This window comes from Stegostoma tigrinum, chromosome 6 (assembly GCF_030684315.1).
Source record: "Stegostoma tigrinum isolate sSteTig4 chromosome 6, sSteTig4.hap1, whole genome shotgun sequence".
NCBI classification, from domain to species: domain Eukaryota; kingdom Metazoa; phylum Chordata; class Chondrichthyes; order Orectolobiformes; family Stegostomatidae; genus Stegostoma; species Stegostoma tigrinum.
Genome location: NC_081359.1, coordinates 45,077,802 through 45,096,343, shown reverse-complemented (window position 1 = coordinate 45,096,343; position 18,542 = coordinate 45,077,802). Strand labels below are relative to the sequence as shown.

The 18,542-nt window shown below is 40.5% G+C and overlaps 1 protein-coding gene across 3 annotated transcripts in view; it reads right to left on the bottom strand.

Moving 5' to 3' along the window:
• The window catches only part of abcc4 (ATP-binding cassette, sub-family C (CFTR/MRP), member 4), a 492,919-nt gene that overhangs the window by 62,763 nt on the left and 411,614 nt on the right, over positions 1-18,542 (bottom strand). For all 3 annotated transcript variants that reach the window (XR_007247792.2, XM_048533434.2, XM_048533433.2), the window contains exon 27: positions 7,326-7,415. Coding sequence is in view for 2 of the 3 variants with exons in the window: in XM_048533434.2 (XP_048389391.1) it covers positions 7,326-7,415 (90 nt within the window). In the remaining variant the exon portion in view is untranslated. The remainder of the gene's footprint in view (positions 1-7,325; positions 7,416-18,542) is intronic.

Sequence of the window (18,542 nt, the reverse complement as noted above, 5' to 3'; positions counted from 1 at the left end):
GACTTCTGGAAATTCAAATACATCACATCTACTGCCTCTCCTTGGTCTGACTTGCTCCTTACCTCCTCAAAGAGATATAGATGTATTCAAGAGGGAGCTAGACATGGCCCTTGTGGCTAAAGGGATCAAGGGGTAGGGGGAGAGGACGGGAATGGGATGCCGAGATTGCATGATCAGCCGTGATCGTACTGAATAGTGGTGTCGGCTTGAAGGGCCAAATGGCCTACTCCTATACCTATTTTCTATGCTTTTATGCTACATTAGCCACTTTTACCACCCTCCCTGACTCCAGTGATTCCTGAAGGTTTACTACCAATGCCTCTACAATCTCCTCAGCTATGTCTCTCTGAACTCTGGAGTGTAATCCATCTGATTCAGGTGACTTAACTACTGTTCAGGCATCTTAGCTTCCCTAGAACCTTCTCCTCAGTGAAGGCCACTACACTCACCACTGCCTCCTGACTTTTCTGAAGTTCTGGTGCTGGTATAAAACTGAAGTAAAGTAGTTATTCAGTTTCTCTTTGTTCCCCACTATTTTCTCTCGCCTCATTTTCCAGTGGTTAAGTGTCCACTCTTGCCTCTCTCTTACCTTTCAGATACCAAAAAAACTCTTGCAACCTTCTTTCATATTAACACTGAGCTTTTTCTCCCTTATTTCTTCTTTAGTTGCTCTCTGCTGTTTTTTTAAAGGCTTCCCAATCATCTTTGGGCAGCATGGTGGCTCAGTGGTGAGCACAGCTGCCTTACAGCACCAGGGACCTGGGTTTAATTCCACCCTCGGGCAACTGTCTGTGTGGAGTTTGCCAATTCTCCCAGTATCTGCATGGGTTTCCTCTGGGTGCTCCGGTTTCCTCCCACAGTCCAAAGATATGTAGGCTAGATGGGTTGGCCATATTAAATTGCCCGTAATGTAGTGATGGGAAATGCAGGGATAGGGTAAAAGACGGTTCCAGATTGGATGCCCTTCAGAAGGTCAGTGTGGGCACGACAGGCCGAATGACCTGCTTCCACACTGTAGAGATTCTATGGATTCTATTTTATAACTAAGCAGCCTCAAAATTTCCCCTCCCCAGATTCAACACCTCCCACTGCAAGGTTATATTGGAAAGTTGGGTTCTAAAACCATCTTTTTCATGTCTGCTCCTGTTCCCATTGCCGCCATTGAAAGAAATTTAAATAAAAGGTGGTGGTGTAGCATTATTGGTTAAAGAATCTAATAGCACTATGAGGTGAAACAACATATTAAAGCATCAAATGACATGGTTACGAGCTCAGAAACAAAAAAAAGAACAGGCAATCTTACTGCCTGGTGTGTATTACAGACCCCCAGATTGTAGAGAAGAACTAGAAGATCAAACATGTATGCAAACTTCTAAGTTGAGCAAGAATAGTTGGGAACTTCAACTACTCAAATATTAACTGGGATGCAATGTAAGAGGTATAAAAGGACACAAAATTCTTGAACTGCATTTACACAAGCATTTTTTAGCAAACATGTTACAAGTCCAAGAAGAGAAGATGCAATCCTAGATTTAGTCTCAGGAAATGAAGATAGGCAGATGGATGACCATTTTGGAGAAAGCGATCATAATGCAGTTAGATGTAGCATCATAATGGAAAGGGATGAAGAAAGAACAGGAGTAACAGTTCTTAATTGAGGTGGGGGGTTGGTGGGAAGGCAAACTTGACAAAGCTGAGAGATAGCTGGGAAAAGCTGTAGCTACTTGAAATGGTATAGCCACTTGAAAAGTCAGTGACAAATTGATGCATTCAAAAGGAAGATTTATGAGCACAGTGTAGACACATCCTGACAATAAACAAAAGGATAATAACTATCGATTTAAAAACAAGCAGATGATTAAAGAATTTTCCTTTGACTCTTTCTTTCCCTTCCTCAACATCAGTTTCATTTCTGGGGATAAGGTGGCCACCAATATCAATTAATAACCCACTGATTACCACAGTTAACTTGACTGCACATCCCCACATCCTGCTTCCTGTAAGAATGTCATTCCATTATCCCAGTTTCCATTGGATCTGTTTTAATGATGCCACCTTTTGGGAAGTGGGGGGCACTCAAAAATGTTCATCTTTTCCCTCAACTGATGATTTCACGCCACCATGATGTAACAATGCAGTGACCTTATGAGGTTACTTTGACCTGCTTTTTTTAAAAAGAGAGATCGAATGAGAGCCACCAAGCAGCCCATTTGAGAGCAAACAGCTTGTGAGGCCTTGGTTTTCTTTTAAAGTTGGAACAATAGAAGCAGCCTGAATGGAGGTAGTTAAGCTCCCACAGAACCAGGGATCTTTAGTTTAGCTTTCAGTGGTTGCCATTGTGGTCTTGAAGAAGTGGAAGCTTTTCTTTCCTTCCCTTGGTTACAGTCATAAGCTGGGGTTCTCTGCTTGCTGGGGGGAGTTGCATGTTAAACAATCAGCATTCTGAATTTTCCTTTTGCTAAGGGTGTGTTTATGGGATGTTACTCTATTGGAACAGTTATTGTTTAGTAGTAAAATAATCTATTATTCTGTTAAGATTTCCAGTGGAGTTATTTCAAATTTCTCTTTCTTTTGTTGTATTTTAACTATAGTGTTTGAGTGAATTATGTTTTCCTTCATATCGTGTAGTTTGACCAATCAAATTGCATCTGGAACACAGTACCTCACATTCAGCTTTGAAATAAGAAAATGTTAGGGCCTTGACGACCTACTTAATATATTTTGAGGAGATCTGGTCTGGTCCGTAATGATGCTTGAAAAACCGTCAGCCATGTCTGATGAAATGCCCTCACCCCTTCTTTTCCCTCCCACAATGCCAACTGGGCCCTGTCAGCCTCTGTACCCAAAGCATCATAACAGTATTTCCATCACCTCCAGCAGGATGCCACCACCAGACACATATTCTCCTCCCCTTCCTCATCAGCATTCTGCAGGGACTATTTTCTGTAGGGATTTTATGATGTTATGACATTCTCTGGGACTCCCTAGTTTGCACCTTCTCCACTACCGACACCCACCCATAACCCCATGGCACATTTTCATGTAATCACAAAAGGTGTAACACTTACTTGCTTATCTCCTCCAGCTTAGTTATCCAAGGTGCAGACACACCTTCTAGATGAAGCAGCAATTTAGCTGTAGTTCACTCAATCCATTCTAGTGTACATGCTACTTGGTCTCCTTTACACTGAGGTATGAACACAGATTGGGTGATGGCTTTGCAGTCTGTAAAAGTGACCCCAAGTTGCTAGCCACTTCAACATACATGGGTGTGCTCCGATTTCCTCCCACAGTCCAAAGATGTGCAGGCTAGGTGGATCAGCCATGCTAAATTGCTTGTAGTGTTCAAGGGTGTTTGGGTAATAGGGGGATGGGTCTGGGTGGGATTCTTCAAGGGGTAGTGTGGGCTTGTTGGGCCAAAGGGCCTGCTTCCACACTGCAGGTAATCTATTCATACCATCATGTTCTCACACCACCATTTCTGTCTGAAGCCTCCTGCAGTGCTCCAGTGATGTTCAACACAAGCTGCAGCAATAACATCTCATTTTCTGCCAAGGTACCTTATAGCCTTCAGGACTCAACACTAAATTTAACAATTTCAGAATATGCAAACCCTCTCTGTGTTTGTAACCGCCCCCCACACCTCCGGACCTGTTTTATATGGGTAACTCCAATCATTTATACTTATTGTTAGCAGCCTATCTAGCATTTAGCTCTCTTGGTTATCATCAGCAATCTCTTTATTTACCTGTCCTTTTTTTCCCACTCTCTATATCAATATACTCTATTCACTTCCCATAGCATGAATACCACCCTTTCCCAGCTTTTGTCTAATACTGAAGAAGGGTCACAGGACTCAAAAACTCTGTTTTTCTCTCCACAGATCTTGCCAGACCTACTGATTTTTTCCAAGAATTTTTTGTTCTTGTTTCAGGTGGCTAGCATCTGCACACTTTTGCTTTTATTATTGATTAAGGAAGGAGTTGGGCCTGTCAGAGAACTGCATGGTAACTTGGATATGGATGCAGAAGATGGAGGCAGGTTTTTTTACTTAGTATTTTTTCCTCTGTCTCAACCAAGGAGAGGGATGATGCAGATATCCTGGGAGGCGAATAGGGTACAAACATACGCATGAGAAAAAAACACAGGGTATCCAAAGCTGGAGCACCATGCATGTCTAAGGATATTGACGAGAAGATAAGGAAGAAAAAGGAGGCATCTGACGTATACTGGAATAATAATAGGAAAAGAAATCAGGAAGAATATCTCAAATGCAGGAGACAGGCAAAAGCTGGAATAAGAAAGGCTGAGAAAGCATGAGGAAAGGATGGCAGGCTTGCTAAAACAAATATTGAAATGCTCTTTAAGCATATCAATATAAAAAGATTAGTGAAGGTTAGAGTGGGGCCCATAAGGAACAAACAAGGTAAGCTGCATACCGAACCAAAGGATATGGAGGAGGTACTAAATGAAGATGGTGACAATGGCCTATTTGAAAACAGCTGTTGAGCAACTGAGCAGTATAGTGAAAGCTAAACAATTGGTGCTAAAAAGGCTAGCAGCAGTCCAGGTAGAGAAGTCACCAGGGCCAGACGAGATGCATCCTAGAATGCCGAGAAAGTTAAAGGAGCAAACTAAACTAAAGTAGCACTTTTCCATGCTCTCTGAACACAGGATTAATCCCAGTGGACTAGAGGATTGAATAATGACACAATTTTTTAAGAAAGGGACAAAGAATAACCTAGGAAACCACAGACCTATCAGCTTGACACCAATAGCGGGAAAACAGATGGAGACAAAAATACGTGATAAATATATGATTAGAGAGAAAAATAAGTTACGACTAGACAGTCAACATGGCTTTGTTAAGAGAAGGTCATATCCGACAAACGTAATTGAGTTATTTGATGACGTAACACAGCCAGTAGATCAGAACACTGATGATATTTCACATTTGGACTTTCAGAAAACATGTGATATGGTGTCACATGGCAGGTTCAACAGCAAATTAAAAATGTTTGGGATTGGTAGATCCTTGGCAGAATGGATTAGATACTGGCCAAAGACAGAAAACAGAAGGTAGGGATAGATGAGCATTTATCAGATTGGAGACAAGTCAACAGTAATGCTCCCCAAGGATCAGTGTTGGAGCCCTTTCTTTTTCTGATTCATACAAGTTATTTGGAGTTGGATATTGAGGGAAAAATCCCTAAATTTGCAGATTATACTAAACTGGGGGCAATGGTGAATTGTGAGGATGATGCTGGCTGGCTTTGGACGGACATTGATAAGTTGGCCACATGGACAGATATCTGGTGAATGAATTTCAATGCAGAGAAATGAGAGGTAATGCATCAGTGGCGCAATGGATAACGTGCCTGACTAGGGAATCAGGAGACTGTGTGTTAGAGGCACAAATACAATTCGCAATTTCCTGAGGGCAGCATGGTGGCACAGTGGTTAGCACTGCTGCCTCACAGTACAAGGGAACCAGGTTCAATTCCACCCTCAGGCCACTGTCTGTGTGGAGTTTGCACATTCTCCCCGTGACTGAGTGAGTTTGCTCTGGGTGCCCCAGTTTCCTCCCACAGTCCAAAGATGTGCAGGTTAGGTGGATTGGCCATGCTAAATTGCCTGTAGTGTACAGGTTGGGAACTGCAGGGATAGGGTAGTGGGGTGGGTCTGGATGGAATGGTCTTTGCAGGTTCGGTATAAAATCAATGGGCCGAATGGCACACTTCTGCACTGTAGAGATCCTATGAAAGAAACGTGGAGACAATACAGGCTCAATGGTGCAACTTTGAGGGGAGTACAGGTGCACAAGGACCTCAGGGTTCACATGCACTATTCTCTGAAGGTGGCCAGGTGAGTCAAAACAGTTGTTAAGGCAGCAAACAAGATCCTTGGGTTTATAAATAGAGGTATAAAGCATAAAAGTGAGGAAGAGATACTTGACCTCCATAAGTCATTGGTCAGACCACGTTTGGAGTATTCTGTTCAGTTCCAAGTGTCTTATTTAAGGAAATATATTGAAGTTCAGACAGAGTCCAAAGGAGATTTACTGGAATCATACCAAGAATGAAGGATTTTAGAAAAGAAACATTAGAGGGGTTGGGTTTATTCTCCTTGGAGTTGATATGATTAAGGGATGGCCTTGTTAAGGTGTTCAAAATCATGAACAATTTTGACAGGGTAAAGAAGTATATTCTGTTTCCACTGATTGTTATGTAAGTAACTAGAGATCACAATTTCAAGATTGTCAGCAAGCAAGCTGGGAGTGAGATGAGAAGAAACTTCTTCACTCAAGGGAGTTGTTAGGATTTGGAATAGACTTCCTGGGAGAGTGATAGCGACGGATTCCATAGGAAGATTCAAAAGAGAGCAGGATATGTATTTGAAAGTGATGAAGTTAGACAGCTACAGAGATAATGCTGGAATTGGGACTAGCTGGGTAGCTATTTTGGGAGCCAGATATGATGGGTTGAATGGCCTCCTCATGTACTGTAAAATTGTATGATTCTATTTAAACAAGAGGAATGTGAAATATTCAAGAAAATAAGAACAAAGAGAAGGGAAGTAGTGAAGGGAATGAACTCGTTTAAAGTGGAAAAATCACTATGGCTGGATGAATTATTTTTAGGGCTAAAAGGGAGGCAGGGAGAAAACAGTGAATGTTCTGAGGATCAATTTCCAATCCTTACTAGATGCATGCGAGGTACCAGAGAATGAGGGGTTTGCAGATGTCGCATTATCGAAAAAGGGTGCAAGGAATAGGGCTGCTAGGAATGGACAAATTGCTAGAATCAATACTCTTAGATAGGATTCAATGTGAGGTTCTCCAATTCTACATTCAAGAACAACTCGAAATACTGAGAGTTTTAAAATCTTGAGATGAGTTACTACAGGACCTCAGTTCAGTGACATAAAATGTCTTTCTACTTTGAAGCATTTGCGTTGGCAAACAGTGCAAGGACAAATTATTCCCTGTCTTTGGAAATGACAGAAGGTGAGGAAGAAAAAGGGAAAGAGAGATTGATGTGGTAATAGGGTGGAAAAAGAGGTGCATTGCTGCGATTCCTGGTACCAGATTACCAGTATATGAAACTTTGTGGTGGCTTTCTGTAGTGGCCCTTTCAAATATTACTTGTTGTCCTAGCCGAGGCTGTTCAGCATCCAAAACAAAGGCAGTTTTCAAGCTTTCTCCACAAAATTGACTGGTCGTGTATATAATAATGTGTATGAACCAAAAACATATTGAAACAAACCATGCATTTAAAAACACACTGTTTGCAAAGTACAGGATGATTTTCCAATGCACTTCTTACCTCTTCCAATGTATTCCATAGTGCTTCATCACTGTGCTCATCAAAGGGATCCAGATTCTTTCTTATGGTGCCAGTAAATAAAACTGGGTCCTGATAGCCAAAAAAATAGATTTTTATATTTTGCACTCATGGAATAAAGACTATTTGGTCAGTCAAGCTCATGAGTAAAATACATATGAACTGTCAAATTCTCAGCTCCATCACAGAATTACTGACTGTATTAAGTCTGCATGAAGCGTTACCAGACTGAAGTCAAACTACAAGTCAACCGGGAACTTTGTTCATCTGTGTGCAGATGCTGTTTAAACTGCTGAACATTTCCAGCAATTTTCTACTTTTATTGTTATAGCCCTTTGAGGATAGAGGAACTCACTTCATCAGCACAAAATAAACTTTACCCTTACTCAGCAATTTCACACAAAAGATCTACTTCACGTGTAGCTTCTTACTGAATCTGCAAATGTGAAACTGCTGCTTGTTCCTTTGTGTCAACAATAACTGATACAATTGTGTAGTCCAGTCAATGAGTAAACTGAAAATGACAATTGGATTAAAAATATTTAATTTTCTTTAGCAATTAGTGAAATTTCTAAACTGCCTGATTCAATTTTCAACCAGAAGATATTTCAAACAAGCACAATCATTACACAACAGAACATGCTTATCAAATTAGAGATAATGGGAACTGCAGATGCTGGAGATTCCAAGATAATAAAATGTGAGGCTGGATGAACACAGCAGGCCAAGCAGCATCTCAGGAGCACAAAAGCTGACGTTTCGGGCCTAGACCCTTCATCAGAGAGGGGTCTGATGAAGGGTCTAGGCCCGAAACGTCAGCTTTTGTGCTCCTGAGATGCTGCTTGGCCTGCTGTGTTCATCCAGCCTCACATTTTATTATGCTTATCAAATTAATTTATTTTACAAAGAGTGTCAACAATTTTAACAAAAAACACCAACATCGATAGGAATGTTTATTTCCTGGAATATACATATTTATGTATAAAAAGTAAACAGAAGAGAAAAGTACATGGAACCTGCATTTTAAAAGTATCAAAGCATTTGTGTAATGAAATAAAATGAACTAATGTTCATGTAATAAACAGAGCAGGTAGTAAATATGAGCATCATTTTTCGTCCATTGATTTGTTAGTTTATTTTAATTGCTCTAGCATTTAATACAATACAAAAGTATCTCTAACTGTGTTATCAAGGCTGGCTTCAGTGTAGACGGCACTGATATTAGAGGAATTAATGTTTTATAGTTCAATGTTATCAGATAAATATGTGAAGTATTTGGATTAGACAAAGGGCTGTTAAAAGAGAAAATAAATTTACTATCTCAAAGACGCAGCTCAATGTTATAAAAAATAAAAACTGAAAGAACTGCAGATGCTGTATATCAGGAACTAAAACAAAGTTGATGGAAAAGCTCAGCAGGTCTGGCAGCATCTGTGAAGGAAAACTAACCCTGTTTTTTTTCTTCACAGATGCTGCCAGACCTGCCAAGCTTTTCCAGCAAGTTTGTTCTTGCACCCCAATGTTATATTTGGGACTCCTAAAATATGAAAACAAATCTGTTAATTACTCCTGCATTGGCAATACAATAAAACTTGACATTATCCCATATGACTGCTACTTTATGTGCCCTTTCAAATAATCCAAAATTCTTATGTCAGTTCTGCAGAGGGTTTTAGAGGTGCACAAGTTAATCAGTTCATTTACTTAGAGCAAAGAATAAGTAAGGAGTAGTATTTCTTGTTTGAATTTTGTTTTAAATAGTAAAGACTAGAAAATATTATTCCTACAGGGTGCACATAAATTCAACAGTGAAGTGTTTCTTTTTCCTGGCCTGACTGGTGATGCACAAGTGGAAGTGGGAGTTGGGTGTCTGTTTGTCCTCTGATCTGTCACTGACACTGCCAACATATTCAGGCTCAGTCTTACATAGGTACTCAGGACAACAAATGGAGTTCAGTAGAACCCTCATCTGTACGTGGGAGCTCATCATGGAACGAGGTTGCTTGCCAGCAGTATGAGAGGACCAAACATCTTCCCATTAATTACAAAGTTTTTAGGCTCCCATGAATTGGGAAATTCTGATGAAAAAAATAGAAGTTTCTGGGAAAGCTCAGCAGGTCAGGCAGCAGACAAATCAGAATTAATGTTTCAGGTTCAGTGATACTTCTTCAGAACTGATGGTAACTAGGAAAAGGTTACTTTCTATACAGAAAATGGGGTGGGAGAAAGGGATAAGGGTTAAATAATATGTTGAGACAAAGCCCAAAGAGATAAAAGAACAATTAGATAGACAAAGGAGTGGATAACAGTCAGTCTAGGAGAATGAATAATGGCAAATTGTGATCTTAAACTGCTGACTCATATTGGCGTTGAGGCATTATGTGTGTGATCTTCCAGTAATCCTACATCCTTTAGTTCAGTCCCAGTACACTTCAAGAATGCTGGTATTAAACATTAATTTATGAGATTTAGGTGTTGTTGGTTAGGTCAGCAGTCATTGCCCACACCTAACTAACTGTCTTTGGTGGTGGTGAGCTGATTTCTTGAAGTGTTGCAGTTCATATGGCTTAGGGATACCCACACTGCTGTTAGGGAGGGAATTCCAAGATTTTAACCCAGTGAGAATTAAGGTACAGTGATTTTTAAAAAAAAATTGTTCTTAGGATGAGGGCATCGGTAGTCCCAGTATTTATTGACCATCCCTAATTGCCCAGAAGGCAGTTAAAAGTCAACCACATTGCTGTGGATCTGGAGTCATATGTAGGCCAGGCCAGGTAAGGATGGCAGTTTCTTTTCCTCAAGGACATCAGTGAACCAGTGGGATTTGCCTGAAAATTGACAATGGATTTATGGTCATCATTAGACAATAATTCCAGATTTTTAAAAAAAATTGTTTTGAAATTCCACTGTCTGCTGTGGTAAGAATTGAATCCAGGTCCCCAGAACATGAGTTGGGTCTCTGGATTAATAGTCCAGCAATAAGGCCATTGTCTCCATTATATTATATTTTTCCAGGTCAGGATTGAGAGTGGCTTGGAGGGGAATTTGCTGGTGGTGGTATCCCCATGTATCCACTGTTATTGTCCAGCTTGGAGATGAATGCTACATGCTGGTAAGTGCTGTTGAAGGTGACTTGATGAGTTACTGCAGTATATTTCATATTAATTAAATGAAAAAAAACACACTAGTGCGGCCTCACCTGGAATATTGCATGCAGTTCTGGTCACCCCATTACAGGAAGGATGTGGAAGCATTGGAAAAGGTGCAGAGGAAAATTACCAGGATGTTGCCTGGTCTGGAGCGAAGGCCTTATGAAGAAAGGCTGAGGGACTTGGGTCTGCTCTCATTGGAGAGAAGAAGGCTAAGAGAGGATTTAATAGAGACATACAAAATGATCAGAGGATTAGATAGGGTGGGCAGTGAGAGTCTTTTTCCCAGGATGATGATGTCAGCTTGTACAAGGGGGCATAGATACAAATTGAGGGGTGATGGATATAAGGCAGATATCAGAGGCAGGTTCTTTACTCAGACAGTGGTAACGGCATGGAATGCCCTACCTGCCAATGTAGTTAACTCAGCCACATTAGAGGCATTTAAACAGTCATTGGGTAAGCATATGGATGATGATGGGATAGTGTAGGGCAATGGGCTTAGATTAGCTCACAGGTCGGCGCAACATTGAGGGCCGAAGGGCCTGTTCTGCGCTATATTGTTCTATGTTATATGTTCAAAGTTCTAATACACAGGGTGAACAGTTTGAGTCGGGGATGGAGAGAGTGAATGCCTAGATTGGTAGAATCAAGCAGTTTTTTTTAAAAACATAGTGGGTGGTAAGTGCTTATAATACCCTGGCAGAAGTGGTAATTCTATGATACAACAGCAACATCTAAGAGACATCTTGACAGATATATGAATAGGTAGGTAATAAAGGAATGTGGACAGTGTAGAGGCAAAAGGCTTTTAGTTTAGAAAGGCATCATGCATCGGTGCAGTCTTGGTGGGCAAACAGAACTGTTTGTGTGCCATATTTTTCTTTGTTCTTTATGTATTGTAGGTGGCAGACAGGACCTAAGGAGTCAGGAATTGAGTTACTAACACAGAATTCCCAGATTCTAATCTCTTCTTGTAACTGCAATATTTATTTATACGGCAGATCCAGCTCAGAGAGTGGTCAATTATCATCTTACAGATGTTAACAATCAGGAATTCAGGAATGGTAATGCCATCTGAGTATTAAGAGAAGCAGTTTTGACCCTTCTTTATTGGAGGTGATCATTGCATAGAACCCAATATAGCAAAAAAAGTTGCTTGCTACTTATCAGCCCAAGCTTGGATACAGTCTGTAGAAATATATAAACCAGGAGCAGAAGTAGACCATTCAATGCTGTGAACCTGCTCTGCTGTTCAATGTGATCATGGCTGCTCATCTAACTCCATGAGACCATGAGACATGGGATACAGAATTAGGCCATTCAGCTCATTCGGTTTCAATATGGCAAAAAGTAGGTCACTCCAGCTTGGGCTCCTCTGCTCAGCCTGATTTTTTTAAACTCTTTTCTTGATTGTTTTTGTTTAAAACTTGTAGCTTTTTGAACTTACAAGGACAGGAATGGAGCTGTCATGGGGAGGCGAGTCCCGAAGGTGAATTGCAGACCGGAGCCTGGCGTGCGAGGTGAGTGCCAGACCAGCGGCTGGCATGTGGAAGGGAGTCCCAAGAGGCAAGTTCTGGACTGGAAGCTAGATCTGGACTAGAGGCCACCGCAGGGAGGAGAGTTATGGACTTTAGGCCGTCGTGGGGAGGCGAGTTGTAAGCTAGCGGCTGCTGTAGGGTGGCAAGGCCTTTGAGGGCTAAAAGCGGGGCCTCAAATTTTGAAGCCTGGCCCGGTGCAGTCTGGACCCTGTGCAGGCTGGCACAGACTGGGTGAAAGGACTGTAAATGGAACACTTTTTTTTCCTTTTTGTTCTTATGCTGGACTTTCACTTATTGTTCTTTCAATTTTGTACCAAATACTTAAGTATCTGTACTTAGGTATTTCTTATCTAAGATGGTGCCATAAGCGGTGACATTGCAAATTTTTCACCGCACTTATCAGAGTGCATGTGACAATAAAATAAATTCAGTTCAATTTGATTCATTAAGTCTGCTACGCCATTCAATTCTGGCTGATAAGTTATTGAAACCTATTCTACTTCGATCCACTTACTAATCAAGAATCTGTCTCTGTCTGAAATACAGTCAATGACTTGGCCTCCACAGCCTTCTTTGGCAGAGATCCACATATTCATCATCCTCTGGCTGAAGAAGTTCATCCTTATCTCAGTTCTAAAGGGTCATTGCTTCATTTTGAGGCTGTGTTCTTTGGTTGCAGTCTCTCCTACTAGTGGAAACATCTTCTCCTCATCCACTCTATCCAGGCTTCTCAGTAGTCTGCAAATTTCAATGAGATCCTCCCTCTTTGTTCTAAACTCCAAGTACATACAGAGAGTCCGCAACTGTTCTTCATTTGACAAGACCTCCACCTCCCAGGATGATTCTTGTAAACCTCCTCCGGACCCTTACGATGCCAGCACATCTTTCTTTAGATATGGGGCTCAAACAATGTTCACAACACCTCAAATTTGGACTGACCAGAGACTTATACAGCTTTACCTATACATTCCTGATTTTGTATTCTAGCCTTTTCAAAACAAATGCTAACATTGTGCGAGATATTGGCTTGTGATTCGCATTACTAACTCATTCAGAAGCACTCTATACTGCAATTCCATTCTTTATTCACAAAACCATGTTTTTGTAATACATTTACTTTTAAAAGATACACTAAATTAAATATCCTTTCCAAGGCTGCCAACTCATTACTTTTTTTTACACCTTTCAATTTTTATCAGCCGCATGGTGTTAGCAGTGTTTAGAACCGTTTCTGTAGCAAAAACTACCACTGAATAAGTGTTAATACTGCAACCTACTCAGAACAATGCCATCCCCACCATCATGTTTCCATAATTCACTCACAATATATGGAAAGATTATAATATTAATAAATCCCTAGTAATCATCTCTTGGGACCTGAACAGGCTTCAGGATATCAAACAATTTCCTCCATCAGCATGTCCCTACAGTCTGCTGTTTTTTCATCTCTTTGAACTTTTTTAATACCCTACCTATTTCTAACATTTATTTAGGACTACCATGTTGTACTACTGAATGAATTTGTAATTTTTAAAAATATACTAAATACGCCTGCTACCTGTTTAAGAAAGTTACTATCAAAACAGCGCTTCCATGAAACTGCATGAATGAATATGTAGGAACTGTCAAAAATCAGCAATAATAGATAAAACCTCATGACCTGGCCGTGGGAGATCAGTTTAATATCCTCTTTATAATTATTCAGTAAGTGTATAATTTCTCATTTATTTAGACGATATAGGTCTAGTGTTTTTACTACCATTACTAACTTTAAAGACAAATACCTCTTAATTATGCAAGCTCAGATCGCACAGACATTCTAATCCCATTAAGTTGCACATTTAGTAAGTGCTTAAACTATCTCCTACTTCCCCAGGATAGATGTCGCACAAACTTGTGTACAATAGATACAACTATGTGACACTATAGTTTAAAACAGGCTACAGTAAAACTGTACTTTGGATTCCATCGCTGCCTTGAACTGTGCCACTGCAGATGCTCATTAAAGAGTCTATTTTCGCCACTCACCGATCTCAGTCACTATTGAACATGACCCCACGATTGCATTTGTCTTCCTAACTGCTAACTAAACCTGCATGGTAATCTTAAAAGAATCCTGACCTAAGACTCATAAGTCCCTCTGCGCTACATATTTCCAAAACCTTTCCCCATTTAGAAGATAGTCTATGCCTCTATTCTTTCTACCTCACAATTTCCCATATTGTATTTCATCTTGCAGTTCTTTGCCCATTCTCCTAGGCTGTCCAAAACCTTCTGCAATCCTGCACCCTCATTTCCACAACGTCTTATCTGCAAACTCAGCAACAATGTCCTCAGATCCTTTGTCCAGATCGTTAATGTATAATGTGAATAGTAGTGGTCCCAACACTGACATCTGCAAAATCTGCTAGTCACTGGAATCCATCCCGAAAAAGATCCCTTTATCCCTACTCTCCACCTCTGCCAGTCAGCCAATCCTCAAATCATGGCAGTACCTTGCCCTAACACCATGGGCTCTTAACTTATTTAGCAGTCTCCTATGCGACACCTTGTCAAAAGGCCTTCTAGGAATCCAGTAGCCTGTTCCAACTTCTACCCATTCTTTTTGATCCCTTTAACCCTAAGAACAATACCTAACTCTTCTTGAAAACAGTTAAGATTTCTGAGCTCCACCAGCACAACCTGCCCTCCATCTTTCTCTATTCCATTATACTCCAGTCAATATAGACCTCATCAATTTATTTGAATCTTTAACTCCCTTTTCAAAGTTGTTCTAGATATAGTTTCACCACCCTTTCTTGAAAGGCATTACAGGTCACGACAACACGATATGTCGACATTGATCCTGCCTCTGGTTCTCTCATCAATAGACTTAAACTTGTGCTTGTCTGTTGCGTGGTTTTTCTGCACTGGCTACATCAAGAGCTTTCACAATTTTGAACACCTATATTCCATCTTCTCTTAACCTTCTCTGAGGTGCCTTGAATAGCGATAGCTTCTCTCGTCTCACTGCATAAGCCTTACATTCCTGGTTGTTTCTGAGTCATACAGCATGGAAATAGACCCTTCAGTCCTTCCAGTCCATGTTGACTATAATCCCAAACTAAACCAGTATCATCTGCCTGTCCTTAACCAATATCCCTCCCAAACTTTCCTATTCTTGAACTTATCCAAATGCCTTTTAAACATTGTAACTGTACTCACTTTCATCACTTTTGCTGGAAGTTCATTCCACACATGAACCACTTTGTATACAAAATGTTGCCCCTCGTGTTTTTTTTAAACTTTTCTCCTCTCACGTTAAAAATATGCCCCTTAGTCTCGAAATCCCCCAATCTAGGGAAAAGATGCCTACCATTCAACTTATCTATGCCCTCATGATTTTATAAACCCCTAAAAAGTCACCCCTCAACCTCCTATACTTCAGTGAAAAAAGCCCCAGCCTATCCATCCTCTTCTTATAACTTAAACCCTCTATTCCAAACAATATCCTGGTAAATCTCTTCTGAATCCTCCCCAGCTTAATAATATCCTTCCTGTATTTCTCCTAAATTCTTTATTTGCTAAATTGCATACAAAATTGTCTTGGTCATAGAGGACAGAAGATAGATCTAGAGGGGTGTTTTTCTGGCTGGAGATCTGTCCTCAATGGTGTTCGGCAAAGATCGGTGCCTAGGAACCTCTTCATCCTTCCTAAATTGAGGCGGCTATCAAAATTCCAGTGGATACCAAACAAGGAGTTATAAAGGCTTAGTGTAGATTCTTACCTTTTATACTCAGTAACTGTTTAGAAAACCAATGGACACTTTCTTAACAGCCATTTTAATGGCTCTGTGATCTTCAAAGTTTGTACACATGGGCTGTTAATACAGTATCTCTGTATTGCATTTATAAATGCACCACTTACTGATCAAAATCTTTAGTTCTAAATTCCATCAATCATGTTTTGCCCCATTGAATTTCATCTGCCTCCTGTCTGCCCATTTCATCAGACTATGGCCTCATGAATTGTGCTAAACTCTCACCATTCTTTAAATTGAGCAGCAAGTGCCCAAACATATTTTACATGTGACTTTTATGCCATCAGAAAGGCAGACAATACTTCATCAGATAGGAAAGAAAGCTGGATTTGAACTTGAAGCTCAGAGGTGAAAGGTCAGCCAACTCGAATCACCCAACCCTTCAAATTTCTCCCATCCAAACATGACTAATTATTATGCGTTCTTTCAAAAGCCAAATAATTATTAACGTTATCTACATATTCAAAGAACTATTGATGCAGCCTTTGTATTCGACACAGTTAATTGCAATTGCCCCATAATGCAGATGGAACTTTTTAATGATAACAGCCACACTCAGCTCATTACAGAAGCATTGCAAATAGACTTCTATGTTGCAGGCTAACAAATAACTTATAAGCTAGTTGATTACTGGTGGCTAGAGGGCAGGAACTGTTGAATCAGAAAATGGGCTCCTACTCAAAAGGAAGTTTGCAACAGACCTGATCTAGGAAGTACGTAGTGCCTGTTGACTTTGTTTGAAGTTTTATTTGGACCTTGGCCAGAAAAATGGCAGAGGGAATTTTATCCAGACAAATGTGAAGTGATAAATTTTGGAAGGTCAAATACAGTTGGAAGTTAACAGTGTATGACAAAACTCTTAGGAGTACATATACACAGAGATATCTAGGTGTGCAGGTCTACAGATTGCTGAAGGTGGCAACACAGGTAGATAAGGTAGTTACAAAAGGCCTATGGCATGCTTACCTTTATTGGAAGAGACATTGAGAATAAATATAGGCAAGTTATGCTGCAGCTTCATAGAACTTCATTCAATAAATGTGGAGCTGGAAAAGCACAGCAGGTCACACAGCATCTAAGGAGCAGGAAAGTCAATGCTTTGAGCTGAAATCCTTCATCAAGACTAGCATGGATGGAGTGCAAAGTATGAGGCTTTTTCCCCCAAGGTGGAGTGAAAAATTATGAGGGGACACAGGTTCAAGGTGCAAGGGAGAAAGTTTAAAAGAGATGTGTCAGGCACAAACAGTGGTGAGTGCCTAGGATGCACTGCCGGAGGAGGTGGTGGAAGCAGACTCAATAGCAGCATTCAAGAAGCACCTGGGCAAATACATGAGTAAGAAAGGAATAGAGGGAAACAGATCCTGTAGGTGGAGACAGTTTTAGTATGGAAGGGCAATATATGTTGGTGCAGGTTTGGAGGGCTGAAGGGCCTGTTCCTGTGCTGTATTGTTCTTTGCTAGTTCATTGCATTTTTCTGACATTTCAATATTACACTGAAAGTTGTAATGTAGATTCAACTTTCATGTCTGAAATGGAAACTGGATAATTTAGTGCTTCTATTTAATACTCACCTGACCATACAGTTCAGAAAACTCCATTAATTCATTCAACTGAATTGATTTCTAAACTGCTGATATGATCTTTAATAACTAAAAATGTCCTGAAAAATACATTTTGGTACACATGACAGCTGAACAAAGTTCTTTTTCTTTCCTTCTTCAGGTTGGGCATGGCTCAGTACCATCCATGTTGACAAGGCTGTGTGGCTCAGTAACATTCACACAGGCAGGTCTATGAGACTCAGTAATATTCATGTATGCAGAGCTGTGTGGCTCAGTACCATTCACTTAGGCAGGGCTGTATGGCTCAGTGCGTTCATGTATGCAGGGCTGTGTTTCTCTGTACCATTCACAAAGCAGGGCTGTGTCTCTGTACCATTCCCATAGGCAGACTTGTACGGCTCAGTACCATCCACAGAGGCAGGCCTTTAACCTCCTGCATTTCTTAATAAATCACTGATGGTTATCCTTATTGTGTAAGACTACCACTTGCAGTATTTCATAGAAGATGAGTGAACACTTGTATTTTTTTAAGTTAGCGTACAGATTGACACTACTTATGTGTCAAAGAACGGGTATTAAGATGGCAAAGGCCACACAGAAACCTGGGTAGATTATTCATACCATTAACCCCGTTCCAGCATTCAATTAGTCACTCCGATTCATATTTTAACTTCAGCTACCTGCCTTGGTTCCTAATTTTTAATACCCTTGCCTAAAAAATATCTAAGTTGACAAACCATCATTTGGCTTAGCTCTAACAGCTTTCTGGGGCAGTACTGCAGATTCCCACAGCCCTTGTATTGTTTCCTAACATCACTCCTGAATGGCCCAGCTCTAATTTTAAGATCATGCCCTGCCGTGCTGGACTCCTCACGTAAGGCAGTATTTCTCACTATCTTACCTAGAATTTACTTAACACCTCAAAGAGATCATCCCTTAATTTTTGTACTCAGAATGGAAGCAGTCCTGGACACACTGCTGGAAAAAAAACGAAACAAGTACAACTTACTTCGGAGGCAGAACATTTGAAAAAAATGATCCCATCATCTTTAGGTTTGGAATACTTATAGAAAAGGACACGGAAACATGGAATGCGCAAACAGTAAAATGCAGGAGAGTTAATGTCAGTGAGCTGAAAAAGGATTTA